The sequence below is a fragment of the Electrona antarctica genome (genome assembly GCF_951216825.1).
Source record: "Electrona antarctica genome assembly, chromosome: 6".
Taxonomy (NCBI): domain Eukaryota; kingdom Metazoa; phylum Chordata; class Actinopteri; order Myctophiformes; family Myctophidae; genus Electrona; species Electrona antarctica.
Window position 1 is genome coordinate 45,634,206 of NC_136811.1, and position 25,867 is coordinate 45,660,072.

Genomic DNA, 25,867 nt, shown 5'->3' on the forward strand with positions numbered 1-25,867 from the left:
TGATGAGGTTATGTATTAGGATGGGGTGTAGGGAGGTAAAGGGAGGTGATATGATGAGGTTATGTATTAGGATGGGGTGTAGGGAGGTAAAGGGAGGGGATATGATGAGGTTATGTATTAGGATGGGGTGTAGGGAGGTAAAGGGAGGTGATATGATGAGGTTATGTATTAGGATGGGGTGTAGGGAGGTAAAGGGAGGGGATATGATGAGGTTATGTATTAGGATGGGGTGTAGGGAGGTAAAGGGAGGTGATATGATGAGGTTATGTATTAGGATGGGGTGTAGGGAGGTAAAGGGAGGGGATATGATGAGGTTATGTATTAGGATGGGGTGTAGGGAGGTAAAGGGAGGGGATATGATGAGGTTATGTATTAGGATGGGGTGTAGGGAGGTAAAGGGAGGGGATATGATGAGGTTATGTATTAGGATGGGGTGTAGGGAGGTAAAGGGAGGGGATATGATGAGGTTATGTATTATGCTGCGTTCACACAGGCAGATGCAAAAGGTACAAAGATGCAAAGCTACACAGCTGTTTGCAGCAGCTACAAACGCTGCATGTATCTTTGCATCTTCATGTCGCTGGCTTCCATTGACAGTGAATGGCAGACTGTATCTTTGCATCTGCCCGTGTGAACGCAGCATTAGGATGGGGTTTAGGTAGGTATAGGAGGGGATACGATGAGGTTATGTATTGGGATGGGGTGTCCCCAACAAAGTGTTTAGTAATGGGGACAACATAAATATGAATTTGGAGGTGCTTGACATGAAAACGTATAACCACTTTTTTGTTTACATTGTGAGCTTGTAGATTTTCCATTTTCGGTCCACGACAGACACCATGCAGCCCACAACTAGGTTTTAAATCAGGCCTATAAACCAAACCCTAATCCTTACAACCATACCCAACCTTTATATTCCTATCCCAACCATTTATCTTATTAGGACCAGGATAATTGTCAAATTTTACTACCAAACACTTGTAGGGGACACTTGGCCCTTACAAGTATAATGTGTACAGTGTAGTGTGTGTGTGTGTGTGTGTGTGTGCAAACCTCATATGTACAAAACTGTTACTTTTCAGGATTATTACAAAAGTAGCAGATCTACAAGCTCAAAAGACGTCACCTTGAGCTACGCTTCGAGCTTGTGGATCTGCTACTTTTGAGTGACGCTGTAGTATGATCAAATAGGGCGTTAATTTATACAGAAAAAATACAATTTAAATAAAAATATGGAAATGAGGTTTCAGTCCGACAACGATAAAACAACACACACACACACACACACACACACACACACACACACACACACACACACACACACACACACACACACACACACACACACACACACACACACACACACACACACACACACACACACACACACACACACACACACACACACACACACACACACACACACACACACACACACACACACACACACACACACACGTCCTGGCGGAGCCAGGTTCACAGCGGAACAATATGAGGCCAATCAGGGGGACTGTTGGTATGGATCTCCCTGTGCTAATGAAGGCACTTTGAAAAGGTAATCTAATTCACCAGCAGCAATTAAGGCTGGGAGAGCCTTGTCACTATGAATTATCCCTTCCTTCACTCAGGACTGTGTGTGTGCAGCACGGACCGACGCACCGCCTGTCTGACACCCAACCACTGTCCCACGCATCAACCCCATCACACCGTCAGTCACTCACTGACTGAGAGCTACTAATCATCCTGGTGTTCCATCTCTCCGACTGTCTCTCAGTCTCCCTCTCTCTCTCCCCCATGCAGTGGTGGAAGGAGTATACTTTTGGCCATGGGTGCTTGAAAAGCGCATGGACTACATTTGCACCCACCACTACTGACGACCGTAAAGACGACTTTAGTGGCGACTTTAGTGACGACCTGGTCATGATTGGCTGCTTCAGCGACCTTACTATAGCGACCTAGTCATGATTGGCTGCCTCCTAAGTAGAGTGGCAACAGAGTCAGTGGCAACAGAGCGGAGCGAGTGGCAACAGAAACTAACAAGAAGCTAATGGTATGAGCTGACTGGAGCTACAGTACAGTTCTTTTTAAGTTTACCCCACTTGTCAAAGTGGGGTCCGGGGACACCCAGGGGTCCTTGAGGGAGTTCCAGGGGGTACCCAGCTAAATGATAGTTTGGAACCAAATGGACCCTTGTGGGTCTTTAACTCTGAGAGTGTACACGGGTCCATTTGGTTCCATTTGTACACTCTCTGAGTTAGATTAACATTGATTTTACAATATAAATTGGGGTCCCAGAGACAGAAATGCCATTAAATGGGGGGTCCGTAGACTAATGCATGTCAAACTGGGGGTCCTTGAAATTAAACTTGTTGAGAATCACTGCTGGAGCCGTAAACATCTTCTCTTATGGAGGTCCCTGGCATGTCTTTTCAAATGGTGGTCCGCGGAATAATTAGTGTCAATTTGGGGGTCCTTGACATGAAAAGGTGTGGGAACCACTGTTCTATATACTCTCTGCCAGACTGCCAACCTCAGTTCCAAGCTATAGTGACCCTATAACAACATAGAGACAACAGACTACCAGAGGGTTAATAGCACGTCAGCGGAAAAGAGAGAGCATATAGTGATTTGTAAACCAATAAAATAATCTTTAAAGAAAAATCTATTTGTAAAACTAACAGCCAGTGCAGCCATGCAGGTGTAATGTGCACTGTCCTTCCAGTATGATGTGTGCTCTCCTCCAGCCACTATAGAGTGTCGCAGTCCCGCCCCCTACCAGGGCCCAGGAAATGATTCTCCGTTCATTTTCCTCAGACATTTCAGAAAGTATTTATTTAAAGACGTTTACGCCGCGGACAAAGCCAACTCTTGTCGTGACAAATCATGACAACAAACACAGTTTTTCGGGCCAAACAAAGAATTAGAAAGTAGAAAAAAACGGCAGGTTACAACACGTTTTTTTGTTGTTTTTCTTCTATTGTTTGGTCCAAAATATTGTGTGTGTTGTCATGATTTGTCACGACAAGAGTTGGCTTCGGACGACGCTTAAAAGGTCTTTAAATAAATACTTTTTGAAATGTCTATGGGAAAAATGCATTGTGATTCATTTCCTGGGCCTGGCATCGTCATGAAAGGGGGCGGGACTGCGACGCTCTATAGAAAGGTTGATTTATACTTTGCCGTGTGTCGCACACCAAAAATAAGCAATCTACAACCTCACAACGCACCGCGCTGCACCGCGTCGTGAGCTTGTAGATCGGCTATTTTCAGTGTGTGACACAGCCAAAAATAAATAAATAAATCAGCCATCTCCTGGGAGTGTTCAAACAACTCTGGATAGTTATGACCGGTTATACGAACACAGCCAATCAGTCAGAGGGAAAAATGTACAATATTGTTCAGTTGTATCAGTTACAGCTGGGTTTCAGGGGCCCCGGTCATGTTTTTTTGCTCCTGATCCGATTCCGATCAATTGATTTTGAGTATGTACCGATACCGATTTTTCCCGATCCAATATTTATATTTGTATAGGACACAGTTTATGCGATATCACAATAGTACAATATCCAAAATCACAGACAATATCAAAGTCTAATATCATGATAATATGGTGGTAATATTGATACTAAGGTTGTCCCGATCATGTTTTTGAGGGGCGCTAGCCCCTCAGGTTTAATGTTTGTTTTTAGTTCAATGTGTTCAATGTGTTTTAAAAACGCCATTGACAATAAAGAGAATTTTATGTTTGTTATGTCTCAATGTTTGTTTTACATCATCATGTTGTAGGATGATAAGAGCGCCCCTCACTTCACACGGGTGTGATTTTTTTTACCCCCAATCAGATACCGATCATTTGAAAATGACATGATCGGCCCGATCTCCGATCATGTGATGGATTCAATCAGCAGCTTGTCTCACAGGATCTCATGAATTTTGCGTTGTTGTCATTGGCTTCTTTTGGCCAAGAATGTTCATGAAATGGCTGCACAGGACACTAATCTGTTCATGGTTTTTAATGTCAAGGTGGAGCTGCATCCTGTGGTATTTACAGCACTGGATATGGTCGCTGTCAGGCAGAAACATCCTACAGTATGCATCTCCATAAAATTATGATAACTATTTATTAACATATTTTTTGTAAATTATCGCCCTACTTGATCATACCACAGCGTCACACAAAAGTATCAAAAGTAGCAGATCTGAAAGCTTGAAACGTAATGCAATTCAATGCATTAAGAGCTGGTAGATCTGCTACTTTTGCAATGTTTTAATCCGTTTTAATCCTGAAAAGTCACAGTTTTGGACATATGAGGTTTCTACCCGACAGAGACGATATGCAGTAGACGGATGGGTGTATTCTCAACGGTAACAGGACAACTAACTCACCCCTTTTCTGTTTTCCTCAGTGAGGGGTGGGAGAGGCTGGATGGGTGTATTCTCAACGGTAACAGGACAACTAACTCACCCCTTTTCTGTTTTCCTCAGTGAGGGGTGGGAGAGGCTGGACAGCTGACGGCTGGACTTTGAATTTCTAACTATAAAGTGTCACGACAGCAGACAGCCTAAGTACAAATATAATTTATGAAAAGCTACTACAGTGAAGTCAGTTCACAGAAGTTGTTGTAGGGCAGGCTATATGGGGATTATCTGACGAGGTACCATTTGAGTGGGCAAAACCTTACATATACTAAATTATACTAAATTGTTTATAGGGTCAATATAAGTAAAATAATATAGCCTTTCCATAGGACTATCTTTTTATATTTTTCCAAAAAGAATACAAACAGCCAATAGCATATTACAAAGTTGTCCCCCTCACTGGGGAAAATTCCGGGGGGGGGAAACGGGCAAACTGGGTGTCCAGTATTGTCCAGTATTCTTCTCAACGACATCGCAGCCATGTTATACGCTGTGTGCTTTGGTCAAAGATGCAATGGCCTGCATAAACTGTGATCATCACCACTGACAGCGACATATATTGTAACATAGCAACATTTGCCATTATAATTGGACGTAGAGACTTTTAGTTGACAAAGAAATGGAATCAATAACTGTAATTCAAACTAGCTCACGGAAGAAAACACAGATAGGAAGGCAGGCGTCTTTTTTTGGCAGAATCCAAATACGGACGGTGGTCTTTGGTATGAGGATGATAAAGTTGAAGAACAAAAACAAATAGTGACCAAAGCACTCTTGTGGAAATGTTATAAATCCGTTATAGCTAAGCTAATGCATGGCTAAAAATAATAATACAAAATGCACCTACGCATTGCGACACACACATCTAAAGAGCCAACTACGGCCCCTGGGTATGTACAGGTAACTAAACTAGAAAAAAAAGAAGAATACAGAGTAGACTGAGTGATTCAAAGTCATTCTTTGAGATTTCCCTAAAGCAGGAGTTCCCAATTTATCCCAAACCTTTCAGCTCAGGACCCAAACGATAAATCTTTATGCTTAGGACTACGAATATGCCCAAATTACTATGTACTGTAGTATCTGGGAAATAAGAAGCAGACAGCAGTGCATCAGCTGAAACAGGTTATTGCTGAAAAGCCCCCTGAAGGTAATACATGAACATGACTATTCTAATAAATTATACACACTGCCGCTGCAGTCGAGCAAAAGCACACATTATGTAGCAGCGAATAAGACTAACTTGTCATTTATCACAGGTTTGTGTGCTGAAGACAATCTGACAATCCTGCCTAACCACTCTGCTGGCAGGGCTTAGGCGATTAACCAAAAATATATCGAAACCGACATTTAGAACCAATTTAAACAGTTTAATCTTCTGCGTGTATAGGTTTAACTGAATGATGGAGAAGCATATCCTACAGTAACATTGGCTTAAGGGAGGACCGGCTTGGCGGGACGGACCTTTGATGTCACGATCATGTCACCATGACTCAGCCCCCCCCTTTTCCCCTCACTGTATATGTTTCTTTTCCCTTTTTACCTCCTTTATGATGAATTCATGATCTGTTATGTTCTTTGACTATATAGAAGTGTCTATTTGTACGTCTCTAAATGTTTTGATGAATTGGACCCTCTTGAAAACAAGTGTAATGCTTAATTGGGTCGTCCACTCACAGTTAACAGTCTTTGTATTGAGTTTGTGCTTGAAATGTACTGTAATTCTGCAAACTGTTAATAAATATTTCAATCAATCAATCAAAAAAAAACATATAAGGAGTTCCCAATGCAGCTATGCCCAAATATGGAATGTGTTGTTGTCTAACCTCAATGTGTCATCATGGCTTCAGCCACAAACAAATCACTCAGCTCCATATATGGGCACAAAAGGGGGCATGCCCTTATTGACATATACTGGCCAGAACCTTATAGTTTTTTATTTTATTTTATGTAATCTATGTCTGACATTATTCTCTGCTTAGTGTAATTTGAGTTATGTTCAAATAAGGGTAGGCGCAATAAGCCTCGGCTTCTGCCTTCACCTTTTCGGTACCACTAGTTATTAGTGGATTTTAATGTACTGTATGTACGTCTGTATGTACTCCTTTTTCCTTTTATGGACCGAAATAAAATCTATCTATCTATCTATACTGATGACATCAGGGTATTAGGACCACATATCGACCCAAACACTAGATGTGAGGGCCGTGTGGCGGTCGAACCTCTAGTATCATTTATTTTTACATTTCTTAAGGTCAATTCAAACTGGTAGCGATTAACACGCCTAGTCATTGATTTTCAGAGACCTGCGTTTTTTTTCTGTACGTGCGAAGAAGTCGAGGGGTGACAACAACGCAAGCGTATTTGAGCCCGGTCCCGTGAAAATGGCGCGCGTGCTCGTTTCATGCACACGCCCACGACTGACGAGACCTGGATTCTGTTTAGCTTTTTTTGTTTTTACTATTGCGTTTTCGAGGCCCTCGTGAGCAGAACTGGAGCAGAGTCAGCAGCAGTCTGTCGTTGATCCAGGAGACAACTTCTGCATTAATCGATGCCCGTCTGAAATTACCTTTATACATCAAAGAAATCAACAGAAGTCTAATAGATGTTTAATAATCAATACAATTATTAGTCTACTCTGTTATGCCGCATGGAGGATCCATGCTCCGGTGCATGCTTTGCTATGACAACGCGTCTCTTGTTATCCATTCATTTAAAGCACACTCTTCTGTGTGTGTGTGTGTGTGTGTGTTTCTTTTCTTGCAAACTGTTAATAAAGTATTCAATCAATCAAAAGTCTGTTGTCCCTCACCTTCTGTTATCACAGTACAAAAGCATTATTCAACCTGTTCTGTTGTATATTTTCCATGTCTAACAAAAAACTAACTTTTCAGTATTGCCCGTATTGTCTATAAGATAATCGGACTTCCCACACACTTTGATATAAACAATAAATCCATATCAATGTTTAGCACTCACACTAGCAAATGGCACTGATAATCCCTTACATACACATGACGAAGACACAGAACTTTGAAATGGCAAAAAGGTTGTTTTAAGTAGGAGTTGTGTCCCCTTCAGCCATTGCTGCACTAAACACACTGCCTTGTTGATTTCACTTCATGTATTGTGTTGGTGTTATGTTGTTGTTGTTGTTGTTTTGTACTATATGGTTATGCGTTTATCTGTTGAACCAAACCTGGACCTTTCTTTTGTCACATTGGTCCCAATGAAAAGAACAATGTTTCCATAGTGTTTTCAGGAATGAGTGGTGTGCAACTAATGATTTTAGATTTACAGCAGTGGTTCTGAAAGTAGAGTCCACAGCAAATATGTGTTAACACCTTTTGTGCTAAGGATGTGTATACACACGTCTATTCTAACCAAACCGTGGGGTGCCTACTATGACGTGTATAGGCATCTTTACGTCCTTTTTAATGATATCAAACGGGATCGCTGAAATCTTTTTATTTATTTATTTTTTGGCCATGCCTTCTTCAGCGATCCTAGACGTCCTAGATGTTTCGCGCATGCACACTGCCATTGACTTCCTTTTTTACGGCCCGACTAAACTGTCTCTTTACTCTAAATATACGGCGCTCTCCATGGTTTTGATCAAACCGGCAATGTTCCAATACCAGATACAAGTTACTACAATACAAATGGCTGGTGCGAACATATATTACTCCTCTACTTAATAATTTTGATCCCAATATACCAGACCAATGTGTAAAGTGCAACATAATAATAACATACATTATTTCACTGTTTATGGCAATGCCCAGAGATCATGAAGTTTTGAAAAGAAGTACTTGGTATAAGTATCCCAGATAATTTCAGAGGATATTCCAATTTGTCCACGACTGTGTATCCTGGCCATATTTCCTAATAACTTCAAAGTTAACAGTAACAAGAAGAGTATGATTACTTTCTCTCTTCTCCAGGCTAAACATACAATTGCACTGGAAAAATCCAGACAAACCAGACATCAAGCAATGGTACAGAGAATTATCAAATTGTCTTGCACTAGAGAAATTGACTTTAGCCATTAAAGGGAAATCTGATGTCTTTCAAGAAATATTGGGGACAGTTCATGCGATTTATGAAAAGCAATCCTTTAAGACCTGTATTAGATAACTCTGTTACACAGTGATGTGGGGAGAAAAATTGTGACCATATCTGTATTGTTTGTTTTTCTTTTTTTGTTGTCTAAGTTTGTTTGTTACAATTGTCTTCATATAATGTTTTTTTAATATATACATTTTTTGTTTTGTTTTGTTATTGTGTCTCTGTGTGTGATGTGTGTCTGCTATATGTTTGTGTTTTATGAACATTTTATTAACAAAAGGCTATAACTATGTCATGTTTTATCAAATTGAATGTCTTAACTTAACCTAGCATCTCGTTTGAAGATAACCACTTCTAGAGAGACTTTAGATGTGACAGCGCGAGGTAGTAACGGAAGATTATGCCTCCCGGTTTTGGGGGGTAATGGCTTTTCAGAGTAAGAACTGCCTCATCTGCGTGGCACTATAGCGCCATTATTTTGAAAAATTCCGGCGCATTCAAGGTGTTAATAGAGCATCAAAGTCATTTTAACCACTTTAACATATACCTCAGCTATTTGAAAATGGCTGATCTACAAGCTCACAACGCGTTACATTGTGAGCTTGCAGATCAGGCTCTTTGTTTTTGTTTTTTTTTTAGAAGTAGAAAAAAATCTTTTAACAACAATTTTAACAATTGTTACTTTTAACAACACAAATCTTGCACATGGTGATAGGGGGATTCCTGGCACAAACATTTTCGGATGGGGGTCAGCGGCCAAATAACATCCTTGACATGGAAAGGTTTTAGAATATACCGATGTTTCCGCTCGTAAACTTTTTAAAACATACCAACGTTAGAAAAATGTTCAGTGCAGGGGTTTGAACGCCTGTCATTACTGACACGTCAATCAAAGTGAGCTCAGTTGGTCTACACTTTTCTGACAACATCTGTCGGACAGACGGAGAGAGAAAGAGGGAAGGAGGGAGGAGGGCACACCATGGAGGATAAACAAACACAAACAAAGACATCAAGAGTCATCCACGCAGTGTGTGAGAGCGGCGTGCGGCAGCCCACCCTATAGAGAGCACAGCAGCTGCTGCGTGCGCGTATGTGTGTGTGTGTGTGCGTGCGTGTGTGTGTGCTAACCACTAACAGCCCAACAGGGGCTCACAATGCCACACCTCTCGCTATGGGAAACCATGGTGGAAGAACTCTTTTTTTACTTAAAAGGACCACTACATTTTTGAGCGTTTATTTTATTTCATTTTTGTGTCAAAATGTTAGTAACACAATACATTGATACTGCCTCCCACGATTCAGTCTAATGCCCCTCAACGCCAGCCGATGGCCGTAGAAAGGTTTCACTTCCCAAAAAACAGAAAGCAAAAACGCCTAATTCCTATAGATAACGTGAGCATCGTAACTTAGTTTAAAGTCATCAGAAGTGTTAATATTGTAATCGTGAGGTAGCGATGATTTAATAATGAGACCTAACATCGACGTTCTGTCACCTCAATCTGAACCTCCATTCTGAGAAAAACGCAGCAAAAAGAACAGCACCGAAGTCTGACGTCAATATCGGTAGAGGGCGCAAATCCACGGGTTCATGTACTTTTTATTTGCACTGACAATAACGCAGAGACAGCTTGTTTAAGATGACCCCATGTAATTCTCCATAGAGAAATTACTTCCGTGAACCAGGCAGAACCAGGGGATGAGCGAGTGACGTCAGGACTTCGGCGCTCTATAATGAAAGTGGACGGCGGGGAAACATTTAATTGACGGACCACAGCGGAAGCGAGCGTTGCCTAGTGACCGGTAAGCTACGGTAGATATTAGCGAGATCATTCTGAATCAAACATTAATCACGCCAACGGCTGAAATCAACATTAGGATTTAACACGTGAATCACATCAATGGCAGTAAGACTAAAATCAAAAGCAACTACTTCACGGAGCAACTTTCCTTTATAGTTGAGTAATATTTGACCAGGAGTATCTATACTTTGACTCAAGTACTGTGGTTGGTAAATGGTATATGGTGCATTTATATAGCGCCTTTATCCAAGGCGCTTTACATAGATTGTGCATTACATTCACCCATTCACACACACATTCATACACCGATGGCGGCGGAAACCATGCAAGGCACCAATCAGCACATCGGGAGCAATTAGGGGTTCAGTCTTGCTCAAGGACACTTCGACACTACCTCTGAGGGAGCCCGGGTTCGAACTGGCAACCTTGCGGTTACCATCCAGCCACTCTACCCCTGAGCCACCGCCGCCCCGCCGTTGGAGTACTTTTCCACCACTGTCGGGGGCAGATTGCGTATCTCCATATTCTACATTTTCATGTTTGAATAATTTAACTGTAGTGATTCTACCTGATCAGTACAGTAGATCTGCTACTTTTGAATTTGAACAGTTTTGACATAATGAGGTTCCCACCCGACAGAGATGATAAGGTCCTTGCTCATTTTAATATGTTAAGATTTTTGTCTAATCACTCTGTGTCGCAGAGGAGGGCTGTGTGGGCAGCTCAATTGTCAGTGGGCAGGTTTGGTGATAAAAAAAAAAAGAACAATGGCTTCCATTATAGTGTGGTGGATAAATACACACAGGACATTAAGTACAGTTATAATTCACGGCGATCTCGCCCTCGTCTGTAATACGGTTTGTCCTTACCAAAGGACGGTTATGTAATACGGTTTGTCCTTACCAAAGGCAGTGTTCCCTTTAAGCACCAGAAACACTTTTGAGATTTTCAAGTGGGCCCTGATCTAGAATGGGTTTTGAATCACTGTCCTAGAGGCATAAATTATGATTTTTCTATTGATTGAATACTTTCAGTCGATATACAGTCAGAAGGATAACACAAAAATTAATCAACATAGAATAACAAATTTGCACAGTAATACGTATCAACAAGTACAAAGGAGAAAAGGGGGAAAAAAACGGCGGCAGTGAATGACAGCTCCTTTCGAACGACTAAATACACAGCAAACACAAATACAAAATACTGTCAAAACCGATCAAATATTAGGAACAATTACCTTAAGACATCTACGGTCTATAATTTGTATCTACAGAGAGTTAACCTCTCAGCCATCAAGCTTGATTTTTAAATGTATATCAATTATGTATGTGTGTTTTTTTAATTAAGGTGCCAACGGTCATGAAAAGTACTCATCCCCATCGATGAGCCAGTGGGACTTAAATTGAGGTCAGATCTACATCATAATGACCAAAACTGGTTTGTACTCAACAGCATAAAAAATAAAGACATTATGCTGCTACGGAGTTAGATGGTAACAAATATCAATTTCCACAAAAAAAACTACTTTATTTTCACTTCATTCCTTATGCACTTGGTAAATCCCTTTCCAAATAATATTATATTAATAATATTTCCATATTACATGTTGTTGGGGCACGGAAAAAACCCACGCTACATTGTTCAGCATGCAATTTCGCAATCTCTTCCAAGCTTTATGTAGCTCATAAGAACATTATGGACATGTTGGGGTGTTTCTGTGTCTGCTCCCTTCTGTTCTCCAACCCCGGCCATCTTTACAACACCCTCCCCAAACCCCCACCCCCACCCCCCCTCTCTCTCTCTCGCTCGCTCTCTCTCTCTCTCCCTGCTTCTCTCCATTTCAATATTGAAGAGAGTTTTATTAAGGGCTGGACTCGGGGGTGCCGAGGCGCTCTCAGTAATTTTCCTACAAAGTGCTTTAATCCATCACACGGCCAACATGTGGCCTTTGCAGCCATACATCATCTCAGCCGAGAGAGTGAGACACGGGAGGAGAGAGAGAGAGAGAGAGAGAGAGAGAGAGAGAGAGCGAGAGGCATCGTTCTCGCTTTCCTCTTCTTCATCCTCTCCCTCGTCTTCCTCCTCCCCACTCCTCCCCTCCCCTCCCCTCCTAACCCAACCCTCCATCTTCCTCTCCACCACCATCTCTGTGCCCCCGGTTGATTCCACCGTTCCTCCATTTACAAATGAGAGTTAGGTATAGATGGAAGGGGTGGGTGGGGTGAGCAGCGCGGGGTGAGCGGGCAGTGCATGTGTGCACGTTTGCAGACTTTGCACACTTTCACATAGGCATGTGTGTGTCTGTGTGTGTGTGTGTGTGTGTGTTTGCACACTCTTGTATTACTATACTTTTGAGGGTCCATACAAGTGTCCACAGACTCCACACAAGTATAGTACTACAGTGTGAGAAATTTAAATTGCGAGGACCAAGAAAATGGTACTCACAAGACAAAAATAAAGAACATAAATGAATAAAGTACAATTAGTTAAAGATTCAGGTTTGGGGTCAGGGTGAGATATTTAGAGGTTAGGTGTAGCTGTTGAGTTAGGTCTGATTTATAGCCTACTTATTTGCACGCCAGTGTCAAATAGCCCATCTACAAGCTGACGACGCTTGTAGATCGAATATCTTTCTCTCTGTCATTTCCGATGTGGTCCGAACATTTTGATGTCCTCACAAGTATAGAAATGCAGAGTACAAATGTGTGTGTGTGTGTGTGTGGGGGGGGGGGGGGGTAAAATTGAAAGAGATGGAGATAGGTATGAGTGAATGACTGAGTGACTGTGTGTATGAGGCAGAGAGAGAGAGAAATAGAGAGATAAGGAAAATGGGGAACAGCTCGCCGGAATGAATGAAATTGAAAAAAGACAGAGGGAGGGAGGGTGATAGAATGAACACTGTGTATCTACTGTGCATGATGTGTGCGCGTGTGCTTGGGTGTGTACTTGCATGTGTGTACTTAGTTTGAGGGCCAAATGTCCCCGCAAGTATAGTAGATTTTGAGAAGTGGACAAGACTCGACAATGTGAGGATAATTATTGTCCAGGTTGTGACAAGGGAAATTAATGGTGGTTTTATGGTTTAAACTATTCTTAGTTCAGGTTGGGGTTAGCATTAAAAATGTAGAGGGTTAGAGTTAAGCCCGATTTATTATTAGTATATTAGCGCATCAATGATGTACACCAAAAAACTGTAGATCTATAAGCCCACAACATATGTCGCAGCGCAACATTGTGAGCTTGTCGATTTGCTATATTTGGCTTTAGAGTAAAAAATGGCAAAAATAATTGTAAAAATGGCACTCATAAAATCACCATCCGAAAATGTCCTCGCAAGTATAGTAATGCAAACGTGTGTGTGTGTGTGTGTGTGTGTGTGTGTGTGTGTGTGTGTGTGTGTGTGTGTGTGTGCACGCGTGTGTGCGTGCGTGTGTGCGTGCGTCTTGTGCGTTTTGTTCTTCTTAGCACGACGAAAGGAAAAGCCGGCAATAATAATATTATTACCATTATCATCATTATAGGAGGAAAGGCGGTAGGTGGAAGAGTATGAACGGTATAGGGGAGAGAAAGAGGTTAGGTTAGCGCGGTGCCATTATGCGTGGACGTGGGTGTGGGGGAAGGTGTCAGTGTGCAGCTGGTGTGGCGTTGCGTTGCCATTGGCTCTCTTGGCCTCGGCCAGCACCACCTGCCTCCATGCATCCTGTGGGTGCACCGCACCCGCACGCACCCTCCCCTGCCCTCCAACACGCCGCCGAGCGGCGCTGAACCCCGGGCCCCCTGGCTAATGGAATGGGCCATGACTCCCGACCATTAAGAGGATTGCCGTCCCCTCCTTGTGCCCATCGCTGGCCTCTGTACACCCAGCCAAACAGAGGGAGGAGGGAAGGAAGAGAAGAGAGCATGGGTCCCATCGCTGCCCCCTGTACACCCAGCCAAACAGAGGGAGGGCAGGAGGAGGGCCCATCGCTGCCCCCTGTACACCCAGCCAAACAGAGGAAGGGCAGGACGGGAGGAGGGAGCCCATCGCTGCCCCCTGTACACCCAGCCAAACAGAGGGAGGGCAGGATGGGAGGAGGGCCCATCGCTGCCCCCTGTACACCCAGCCAAACAGAGGGAGGGCAGGATGGGAGGAGGGCCCATCGCTGCCCCTGTACACCCAGCCAAACAGAGGGAGGGCAGGACGGGAGGAGGGCCCATCGCTGCCCCTGTACACCCAGCCAAACAGAGGGAGGGCAGGACGGGAGGAGGTCCCATCGCTGCCCCCTGTACACCCAGCCAAACAGAGGGAGGGCAGGACGGGAGGAGGGCCCATCGCTGCCCCCTGTACACCCAGCCAAACAGAGGGAGGGCAGGACGGGAGGAGGGCCCATCGCTGCCCCCTGTACACCCAGCCAAACAGAGGGAGGGCAGGACGGGAGGAGGGCCCATCGCTGCCCCTGTACACCCAGCCAAACAGAGGGAGGGCAGGACGGGAGGAGGTCCCATCGCTGCCCCCTGTACACCCAGCCAAACAGAGGGAGGGCAGGACGGGAGGAGGGCCCATCGCTGCCCCCTGTACACCCAGCCAAACAGAGGGAGGGCAGGACAGGAGGAGGGCCCATCGCTGCCCCCTGTACACCCAGCCAAACAGAGGAAGGGCAGGACGGGAGGAGGGAGCCCATCGCTGCCCCCTGTACACCCAGCCAAACAGAGGGAGGGCAGGATGGGAGGAGGGCCCATCGCTGCCCCCTGTACACCCAGCCAAACAGAGGGAGGGCAGGATGGGAGGAGGGCCCATCGCTGCCCCTGTACACCCAGCCAAACAGAGGGAGGGCAGGACGGGAGGAGGGCCCATCGCTGCCCCTGTACACCCAGCCAAACAGAGGGAGGGCAGGACGGGAGGAGGGCCCATCGCTGCCCCTGTACACCCAGCCAAACAGAGGGAGGGCAGGACGGGAGGAGGTCCCATCGCTGCCCCCTGTACACCCAGCCAAACAAAGGGAGGGCAGGACGGGAGGAGGGCCCATCGCTGCCCCCTGTACACCCAGCCAAACAGAGGGAGGACAGGACGGGAGGAGGGCCCATCGCTGCCCCCTGTACACCCAGCCAAACAGAGGGAGGGCAGGACGGGAGGAGGGCCCATCGCTGCCCCCTGTACACCCAGCCAAACAGAGGGAGGGCAGGACGGGAGGAGGGCCCATCGCTGCCCCCTGTACACCCAGCCAAACAGAGGGAGGGCAGGACGGGAGGAGGGCCCATCGCTGCCCCTGTACACCCAGCCAAACAGAGGGAGGGCAGGACGGGAGGAGGGCCCATCGCTGCCCCTGTACACCCAGCCAAACAGAGGGAGGGCAGGACGGGAGGAGGGCCCATCGCTGCCCCCTGTACACCCAGCCAAACAGAGGGAGGGCAGGACGGGAGGAGGGCCCATCGCTGCCCCCTGTACACCCAGCCAAACAGAGGGAGGGCAGGACGGGAGGAGGGCCCATCGCTGCCCCCTGTACACCCAGCCAAACAGAGGGAGGGCAGGACGGGAGGAGGGCCCATCGCTGCCCCCTGTACACCCAGCCAAACAGAGAAGAGAGCATGGGTGGAGGGATAGAGGGAAATGAAGAGGAGCAGTGGTGGACAATAACTAAGTGCATTTACTCAAGTACTGTACTTAAGTACAATGTTGAGGTATTTCCAGTTTCCAATATACTTTTACTTCTACTCCACTACATCTCAGAGACAAATATTGCACTGTTTACTCCACTTTGTAGATTTTGATCATTATTACAAAACATTACACTACAACCATTTCAGCCCCATATACATTTCGACCATTTGAAAATAGCCGTACGCCATTTTCAAAAGATTGTTATACAATTGAAAACTTGAAATGAGATATTCTACATTATGAGTACATTTACTTTTGGTACTTTAAGTACATGTTGATGCCAATACTTTTTTACTTTTACTCAAGTACATTTTTAATTCCGGGCTTTTACTTAATGGAGTAGTTCTACATTGCAGTATTGATACTTTTACTTAAGTAAGACATTTGAGTACTTTTTCGACCCCTGGTATGAGCTCATATCAGTACTGAAAGGGATGCACAGAGAGAGAGAGAGAGAGAGAGAGTAGCAATAGCATTATTATAAAACTATACCGTTACAAGTAAAACTGTATTAAAAATGTTGTACTCTTGTACCATTTGTTTTCAAACTTCTTCAAAAATATCTCTTTGAATAGCATTCAAAGGATAAAATAGGACTTTATTGGTAAATTCACATTTTGTAATAATATGCTAAATCTACAAATTACCTTGTATAACTAATGCTGTCAAATGACGGTACACTTGACTTGACTTTTTGTACTCCACTCTCACTCGACTCGAGTACATTTTATATAGTATTTTGGCATTGTGGTATTGATATTGTGGTATTGATACATTTACTTAACACATTTAGGTACAAGTACTCCCCCCCCCACCACGACACACCTGGTCATTACGTACAGCAGAGTGATGCTCCATCCAGCCAGAGAAAGGCTTGACATATAGCTTAGCATCTGACTGAGGCAATTTCTAAAAGGATATTAGAATGTGTGACTGGGGCCAAAAGGCCGGGTTACAGAGAGGCCTTCTGAGAATGTGTGGCAGCGTTGATCATGAAACCATTTGTGATCTCATTTCATTTCAGCCCCTAAATCCTCCCTCCTTCTCTACACCAAAACCTTTTCTGGATCAGGCATCACTTGAAAATCTTGAAAATGCAGGCATTTTTTTCCAGAGCATGTTAATTTGAATAATCAATCACTCAAATCAATCAATTACTTCAGGTCGAGTACTTTTACTTCGGTATCCAAAAGAAAACCTTTCATTTAATGTTATTTAGAAAATAAAATGTGTATAAATGCAGTTTCCTTATATTCATTTAATATAATTAAAATCTAGAGCGTTAATTGAGCCAATTATTTGGGGGCCCTACTTGCAATATCCTCACAGCCCACCAGTGGGCCACAGGTCGCCGCCGTGCTACATCAATTACACCTGCTTTACTCCCATGGAAAACAAGTGTGTGTGCATGTGTGTGCGCACGTGCGTGCGTGCGTGTGTGGAGCAGGGTGGGGGTGGTGACGAGCGGTGGGTAGAGAGGGGGGGGGGGGTGGATCGGATTGGGGATAAAATCTCCTGATGAGCCGATAGCACAGTCCACACAGACAGCACGCCAAGCTGTGCTCCGGTAATGTTATGCTAATGATATGGTAATGCTATGGTAATCTGCCGGCGCTATTCCACATCGCTAGAGAGAGAGAGAGAGAGAGAGAGAGAGAGAGAGAGAGGGGGATTGTGGGAGGCCTTTCGCCATTGGTTGTTGGAGACCAGGGACTTCCTGAGAATACTGGAGTTCCCAAAAAGCAACAAAAAAAATAACCAACTAAATGTGGAAACACACAGACGTGCATGCACGCATAAACACGTAATAGGGGTGCACGCACGCACGCACACACACACGCACAAACACACACACACACACACACACACACACACACACACACACACACACACACACACACACACACACACACACACAAACATTGATCACCTCACAGCCATGCTTAGAACCCAACCCATACAGTATATCGTTGCTGCCGGGCAGAACCCTTCCTACTTTTTTTTATAATTTTTATCCCACGATTTTGCAACCCATTTTTTCACCCATTGTCAATTATCTAATGTAATCCTGGGCGCTACACTGCCTCTGCCAACCTGGGGGGGCAGCGGACTGACCTCATGATTCCTTCTATGCATGAGGAGTCCAAGCTGCTTCTTTTCACCTGACAGGGGGGAGTTTCCATGGCCGAACGTAGCGCGTGGAAGGAACACGTTATTCCGACCACTTCCTTTCCCCTCCATCAGGCGCCCCGGCTGGCCAGGGGGAGGTAGTTTAGAGACCTTGATTACGGCATGTTTTTTTGTGAGGGTACCTACCCTAGGGGGACACGGGGAGAACATGCAAACTCCACACAGAAAGGCCCTTTCGCCAACCGCGCCTCGGGTATGGGCACTGATGACGCGGAGGAGGGAACACGCCCCCAGCGCCCACAGCGGGAATCGAACCCGGGACCTTCTAGCTGTGAGGCGACAACACTACCGACTATGTCACCGTGCGGCCTCAGAAACCTCCCTCCTACCTCCATATTCTAACTTTTTGTGTTTTTTTTCATAATTTAACACCCTACTTGAACATACAACGGCACACAAAAGCATCAAAAGTAGCATATCTACAAGCTCAAAGTGCGGTGCGAAGTGACGCATTTTGAACGTCAATCAGCTACCTTTGCTACTTTTGAATTTGAATCCTGAAAAGTAACAGTTTTGGACTCATGTGGTTTCCAACCGATAGAGACGATATTGGTGTGGCCAATATATCGGCCGTTTTGACCTTTTTCTTGACGACATCGGCAGTTATGCAGCCGATGTCTCCTGATTCGAAATATTTCACAAATAGCAGATTTCACAATGCGCACTTGCGACACATTGCAAGCTTGTAAATTGGCTATATTTTTGTCCATTTTCTTTATGGGGCTTGCTTAAGTGTTTAAATAAAAATTAATTCTAGTTAAATGTTCTCAAATAGAAACTATCTATATATTTTGTTTTGTTTTTTGTTTTCAAAATTGATTAGACAAGTGTTGCACTTTTTGGACAAAAATATCAGTGGTTTAGAGAATCAGACTCTCTGAAATCGGAGTCGGAATTCTGGCATCGGTTGGGCCCCAGCCATCTGCTAGAACACAAAGTCGAGCTGTTAAAACGAATATAAACATCTGATCTAGATAATGGTCAGACATGGAGATGGGGATTATCCTGGAACGAGCGCACCATAACACAAACTAAAGTAGCACTTATAAATCTAGGCAAATATACTTGTCTTTGTAGTAACCCTCGGAAACAAACAAGTCGTAAACATGTAGTGTAAAATGCTTCATTATACTCCCTGGCAAAGACACCATGCACTCGCAGCAAAGCCAACAACACCATGCATCCTTGTAAATCTGTCTCCATAACCTCACATCATCATCAACCTGGAGTGTTTTGTTTTTTGTTTTTTTTCCCCGTTTTGTTTTTCTTAGTATTTTACAACTGGAAATGAATATGTCAAGCCTGCACAATGGTTGAGCCGCGATGACATTTTCCTGGATGCTGTGTGTATTAAATCAAAGCGACCGCTAATATGTTGAGCGTAAGCGCGGGGACATTCGATTCCCCCCCCCCCCGCTCCTCTCATAGGATATTACCACTGGAATGCCAGCGCGCGTCACAACGCCTCTTCCAAAACTGGCCTCGGGCTTGTCACACTTCTTATTTCATTTCAAGAGTTTGGAGAAGAAAAAAAAAAAGAAATAAATCACAGAAAATTGTGAAGAGTGCGGTGCTCTTGATATACAATATTTTTCTGCACGCATGCAGGCGCAAGTCACGGGTTTGACACAATCAAATTAAATTGGCTTTGTCTTAACAAAGGCCATTTAATGTCAGTGACATTTAGCGTCAGCCCCTGGCGACAGACAGACAGACAGACAGACAGGACAGGTGTAAAAGAGGACAGTCAGCACATTGAGCCTTGTGGGGCGGAGGGGGGGGGGGGGGGGGGGGGGGGGCTCTTCTTCATGGATATCTTTGCTCGAGCAGAAACCTCTTATCTCCATATTCCTTTTTTTCGTAAATGAATGCTCTACTTGATCATACTAAAAGCATCAGAAATATAGAGCTCAAAACATGTCGCTTCGCGGTGCGTTTTGAGCTTGTAGATCTGCTACTTTTGCCTTTTTTTTTATTGAATGCTGAAAAGTAACAGTGTTTCCATCCGACAGAGACGCTGGACAGTGATGTTAAGTAACAAAGTAGCCTACATGTACTCAAGTTGAAGTACTGTACCAACCTGAGTACAATTTCAAGCCACTTTACAATTCCTGATACGTTCTACTTTGGCTCCACTACACTTCAGAATCATAATATTATGGTGTACGTTTCACTCCACTACATTTATTAGACAGGTTTTTAGTTACTGGTTACTTTGCAGATTTAGAATATTCATATTAATCACAGGCATGCGTGGCAAATGTCTACACAGGTATAGTAGAATTTGATTAAGTATTTTGATCAGGGCAAGTGTCCTCATGGTCCTCACGAGAGAAATGGATGTGTGATGGTTAAAAATAAGGATTTGGGCAGTTGGCAGGAAAAGCTTCAGGTTGGGTTGGGTGCAGGGTTAGACATGTAGAGGTCAGGTTTAGGGGTTGAGAGTTGGAATGGAAATATGACTGATTTATATACAGTACACCGGTGTCATACACTGAACATAGCAGACCCACAAGCTCACAGCGGATCACTATTTTCGGCAGGCATTCATAAAATTGCCATCCTAAAATGTCGATCAAAAAGTAAAGTAAAAGTATAGTAATACAAACGTGTTTGTGTGAGCGAGAGAGAGAGAGAGAGAGAGAGAGAGAGAGAGAGACAGAGAGAGAGAGACAGAGAGAGAGAGAGAGAGACAGAGAGAGAGAGACAGAGAGAGAGAGACAGAGAGAGAGAGAGAGAGACAGAGAGAGAGAGAGAGAGAGAGACAGAGAGAGAGAGAGAGAGACAGAGAGAGAGAGAAAGAGAGAGGTGAACTGTCCAATAAACTCGTGATAAAGGTCAAAGAGATGTTTTATTCATGAGCCAGGCAGAAGCAGAAGCAGCAGGTCCAAGGTTGAGTCGAGCGTCCGTCCGTTAAGATCCTCCAGGGTCTGCGTTAACACCCTGCCTCACACCAGGTCAATGGACACTCCCCCCCGACGCTTATCAATATCATCTCCTTCAATGTCACTTATGGCAATAATCTCAGCTTCACAGCGTTGGCTAAAGGCTCTTAAGTGTACAGTAGGTGTTTTTTTACGTGTCATCTGCTGCCACAAAAAATATAAAAGACTGGTACACCCTAGTTGGCACCTAGAACCTTTGCATTCCTCAGTACACTGTGAAATCCTTATCCATTAAACCATATCCATGTGTACACATGTATGTAACCAAATTGACCAATAACCTCAGCTTCACAGCCCTGGCTAAAAAGGCTGGAAGAGGCACAGTAGGTGTATTACATGTCATCTGTCACGTAAATAATTAGTCTAGTATTACACTCCGATTTTTAAAAGGGTGTAGGCCTGGGTGTTCCTCAGTAGACAATGAAGTCCTTATCCATGTGTAACTTTGAGAGTGTTGGTAATAGGAATTACATTACACTCTCAGAGTTGAACTAACAAACTTTCTTCACACTTTGTGTGGTGCACATATACTGTAGGTGTCATATGCCAGCAGTCTCTCACGTGTGCCTCTACCCACACAACCACATAAGCACAAGACAATAAAAAGGAAAATCCCCCAACTTCCTAAATACAATTAGGCATTTAAGCAGACACTCTTATGCAGAGCGACTTACAGGTGGGAGATCAGAGTAAAGCAATGTGAGCATGAACCCTAGTCAACAAGGTAAATACACACAAGTAGAGTGCAAAGAGAACAATGTATGATTGTATGTGAATGCAGTGTTGCCATGTCTGCTTATTATAAGCGACTTTGGGCTCGTTCTTCTGTAAAGTCGCTTGTAAATATTGTCAGTTGCTGGTTGCGTTTTTAAAGTGGTTGCTTATTTGGGCTTGTTACCTAAGGTCGTTTAAACCAGTGGTTCTCAAATATTTTCATGTCAAGGACTCCCAAATTAGTATGCATTTGTCCACTGACAAATGGAAGAAAATAATAATCAGAATTGCTATATTTTTTAGAGCCTGTATGACCAAATAACATCAGAGAGATATCCTTAAAACAATTACAATAAAAACAATTACCTAAAAGGAATTTTTTTTTAAGGTATAGGCTAGCACGGATGACACATTACAAGACACGACAACTAGCCTTTTATAGTATTGATGTGGTGGAGTCTTACTTTCTGACTAATTGAAAGATTTCAATGAGTCAGATTAAACAGGCCCAATCATTACCTAAGATATTCAGATGTGGCCAAGTCATCTTATAGGAATCTCTCAGAGGTATAAACTGCAAGGTTTGTGTGTGTGTGTGTGTGTGTGTGTGTGTGTGTGTGTGTGTGTGTGTGTGTGTGTGTGCGACTGTGCGTGCATGTTTGTGTGTGCGTGTCCACGTGTGCATGCGTGCGAGAGAGAGAGAGAGAGAGAGAGAGAGAGAGAATGTTGGTGTTCCTCTGTACTGTATGTGCACAGGTCCTTTGATCAGATATGAAATATTCAGAAACGCTGCTGTAATTTGATGAAAGTCAGATATCCCTGGAAAAACTAGATAGAAGTCAGCACTTTCGCAGCTCTCGACAAAAAGCCCCCCGCCCTCAGTAAAGGGATTTAAAGAATGTAAATTGCCAGCCCAATAGGTGCAGGTAATAACGTCTGTTTTTAAAATATGCACTGACCTGGGATATGAACTCTAGTCCGTAGCTTTGGGCCAGGGCTCTGGCTGCTGGAACGCCTCCATCCATTTCCACTGCATAGAACACATAGCGGTTGGTCCCGCGCTGCCCCTCTGTGGTCAACAGCACCCACTGCAGCAGGCAGCTCCAGACCAGCGCAATGGCCTTGAACATGAGGAGGAGGGTTATATTCTGGGGGGGGGGACAAAAACAAACAACAAAAACAAACTTCAATCAGAATCAACTTTTTGGTGTTTGTTTTTTGCATAAGCTCCATCATTTTCTCGTGTTCCAGAAAGGGAGAATTAGTAAAAGGAGGGGGACGGCACGTCATGGCAGCGAGAGGGAGCCAGGAAGACAAAATCAAACATTAAATGAGCATGTCAAAGAGAATATACAACGTACAATAAATATAAATCAGGATATTATCTACATACATAAATTTAGGGGAAAAAATAAATGTGTACATATACAAGCCGCACTGGACTATAAGCCGCAGGTGGCCATAGAGATAGATTTAGAAGGTCCCCTAGTGGCCGTTAGCTGTAAAAATCCATAGATTAGCCGCACCGTTGTATAGGCCGCAGGGTTCAAAGCATGGGAAAAAAGTAGCGGCTTATAGTCCGGAAATTACGGTACACATAGCATAAAACCAGTACATGAGGTTAAGCATAAGGAATATACATAATTATATACACATAGGCTTAGCTATACAGCATGTACAGGAGGTTAAGCATAAGATATCTACATATATACACATAGCATGATAAGACCTGCAGATACAGTATGCACACGAGGTTAAACTTGAGGTGTGAAAGTGGTAACACATTGGTAGGTCCACAGAGCTGCAGGTACAGTATGTGCATGATTAGACATAAGGTGTAAAAAAATAAATCACACCGATTCCGGCGAGCCGCCCCGCGTCCGAAACAGTTGAGAAATGACAGAGTTAAGGTGGTTGCACACCGGCCGCGTTTTTCGGAAAACCGATGGAGAAACGCCGCTAAAAATCCGAATTTGCATCCGATTCGCACCCAGTGTGTGGAGACCTTTACCGTGTGGGGGTCCCTCTACTGTACTGTACTGTACTGTACTGTACTGTACTGTACTGTACTGTACTGTACTGTACTGGCAAACGCGAAATCACCATATATACAATTAATATGTGCGTGTGTGTTTGTGTGTTGGGTTGCGCACAGGTGGTGAAAAACAACCATGCTGTTTTCGTGCTCAGACGCACCCAGCCAGCCAGCCAGCCAGCCAGCCACCCAGCCACCCACACACACACACACATAGCTCCGTAAGGGAGTGGTTGCACCACTCAAAAACACACAGGTAAAGTAAAGTCAGCACAGAGGAACAAATGGCAGAAACCTCTTATATGTATATGTCCTACTTGATCATACTACAGCGTCAGACAAAAGCATCAAAAGTAGCAGCTCTGCAAGCTCAAACCTTTTTAAGCTTGTACATCTGCTATTTTGCCATTTTTTCATTGGAATCCTCAAACGTAACAGATTTGGACATATGAGGTTTCCACCCGACAGAGTCGATATCCACCTTGAAGGGAGGAAGAACATGTCTGTTTCAGGTAAAGTGTCTTCAACCACAAAAAACACAAAAGTGCCGTCAGCTCTGTTTGTGTTGATGATTGTAGTATAGACTAAAAGGGCTTGTTCAGGAACACAATTTTGCATTATGTTGTGTCCCATTGCAACAATAATGAAATGCTAAATCCCAAACCATACAAGAATAATTACATTCACGAAACAGGCCTCACACACTATGGTAGGCAATGTATAACTTTACTTAGCAAATGCCAAGACTTGCAAATTTGCGAAATATTAACAGTTACATTTCAAAATCCCATCTCAGCAAGCGTAGTGGAGAGAGTGATTCATTATCTAAACCTTTTAAACATTGTCAGTTCTTAAAACTGTTTGCCCACAGCCACTATACTTCAAATCCACAGTGGATGCCACCCACAGCGCGAGAACCACCCACCTGCAAGCCGGAGAAAAGTGAAGCGTCCAAGAGAGATCTTTTACCCTGTTGCAAGGAGAATTGCAACTCTGGCTACAGGGGCCCCGAGCAAGACAACAAGACTCTCTACACTCCGAGTCCTAACCCACACATTTAATCTCTCGGCCTTGATGCAAATGCTTTGAGTGTACGCACTACGCAGAGATGCAGCAGCAGTACTCTTTACGCTAAGAACTAACTTATATCTTTATGCAAAACCAGGCGTTTTGCATAAAGATTATTATACTGTAACAATATGGCTTTGCATATACATGGCTTTGTTCGTGTTAGAAAGCAGGGCTTCCCACCATAGGCATCTTGCCTATTAAAACATATGATGCCATATTGGAAATAAAGCTAATGTTAAACTGGTTATAAAGTCTTTGCCTAAATGTTCTCCAACCTGTGGGCCGGGGCCTAGCCCTGAAACATGACATGTCATAATCATGACAGTCATGCATGCAGCAACTTCAGCCTGTTTTTCGAAGCTGCAACAGTTACAGAGAAAACGTGTAAATAAACGTTCAGATTTCTAATATAAAGTGCTCACCCAGGGGTAACGGATGTTAGAAATGTCCTGGTACGGCTATTAGCACCTGTGCATTCTGCATTGTTTAATAAAAAGCATTTTTATCCGAGCGCCCCGGCAATTTTTTTCTCAAACTGGGTGCATTCGGAAAAAGCACAGAACTTTGCACAGCGGGAGCGCACTCGCCTATTAGTTTGTATTGGCAGTGTGGTCAGTCTGCGTATATCAAACGCACCCAGTGTATCAGAGTGCAACACACCTCCCAACCGATAGGGGCGCGTAGTTGAAAGCCTATGGCGGAAAAAAACAGCTCAGATAAAAATGCTTTTTATTAAACAACACGGAATTAGAAGGAATTAGAACATTGATTTTGACAGCATTTGTACAATCAGCCTCAAAACATGGCAGGCGAGAGGCTGCTAAGTGGTCAGATGGGTAGACCGCAAACGCTTTCGAGACTTTCAAACGGGCCCTGGTCAAGAAAAGGTTGGGAACTACCGTCGATACTGTACAACCAATATCCAGTGTTATCTTAGTTTCAGCCACTGTGTTCTGTTGTCTTAATTTCTCATTAAAGTACAAGCTGCAAA

At 44.0% G+C, this 25,867-nt stretch overlaps 1 protein-coding gene across 1 annotated transcript in view; it reads right to left on the reverse strand.

The window, feature by feature from the left end:
* Positions 1 to 25,867, reverse strand: part of LOC306925109 (neuroendocrine convertase 1-like) — a gene marked incomplete at its 3' end in the record, with an annotated part of 195,179 nt that overhangs the window by 167,054 nt on the left and 2,258 nt on the right. The window contains exon 2 of the mRNA XM_079503788.1: positions 22,730 to 22,918. Within this exon, the coding sequence (XP_079359914.1) occupies positions 22,730 to 22,918 (189 nt within the window). The remainder of the gene's footprint in view (positions 1 to 22,729; positions 22,919 to 25,867) is intronic.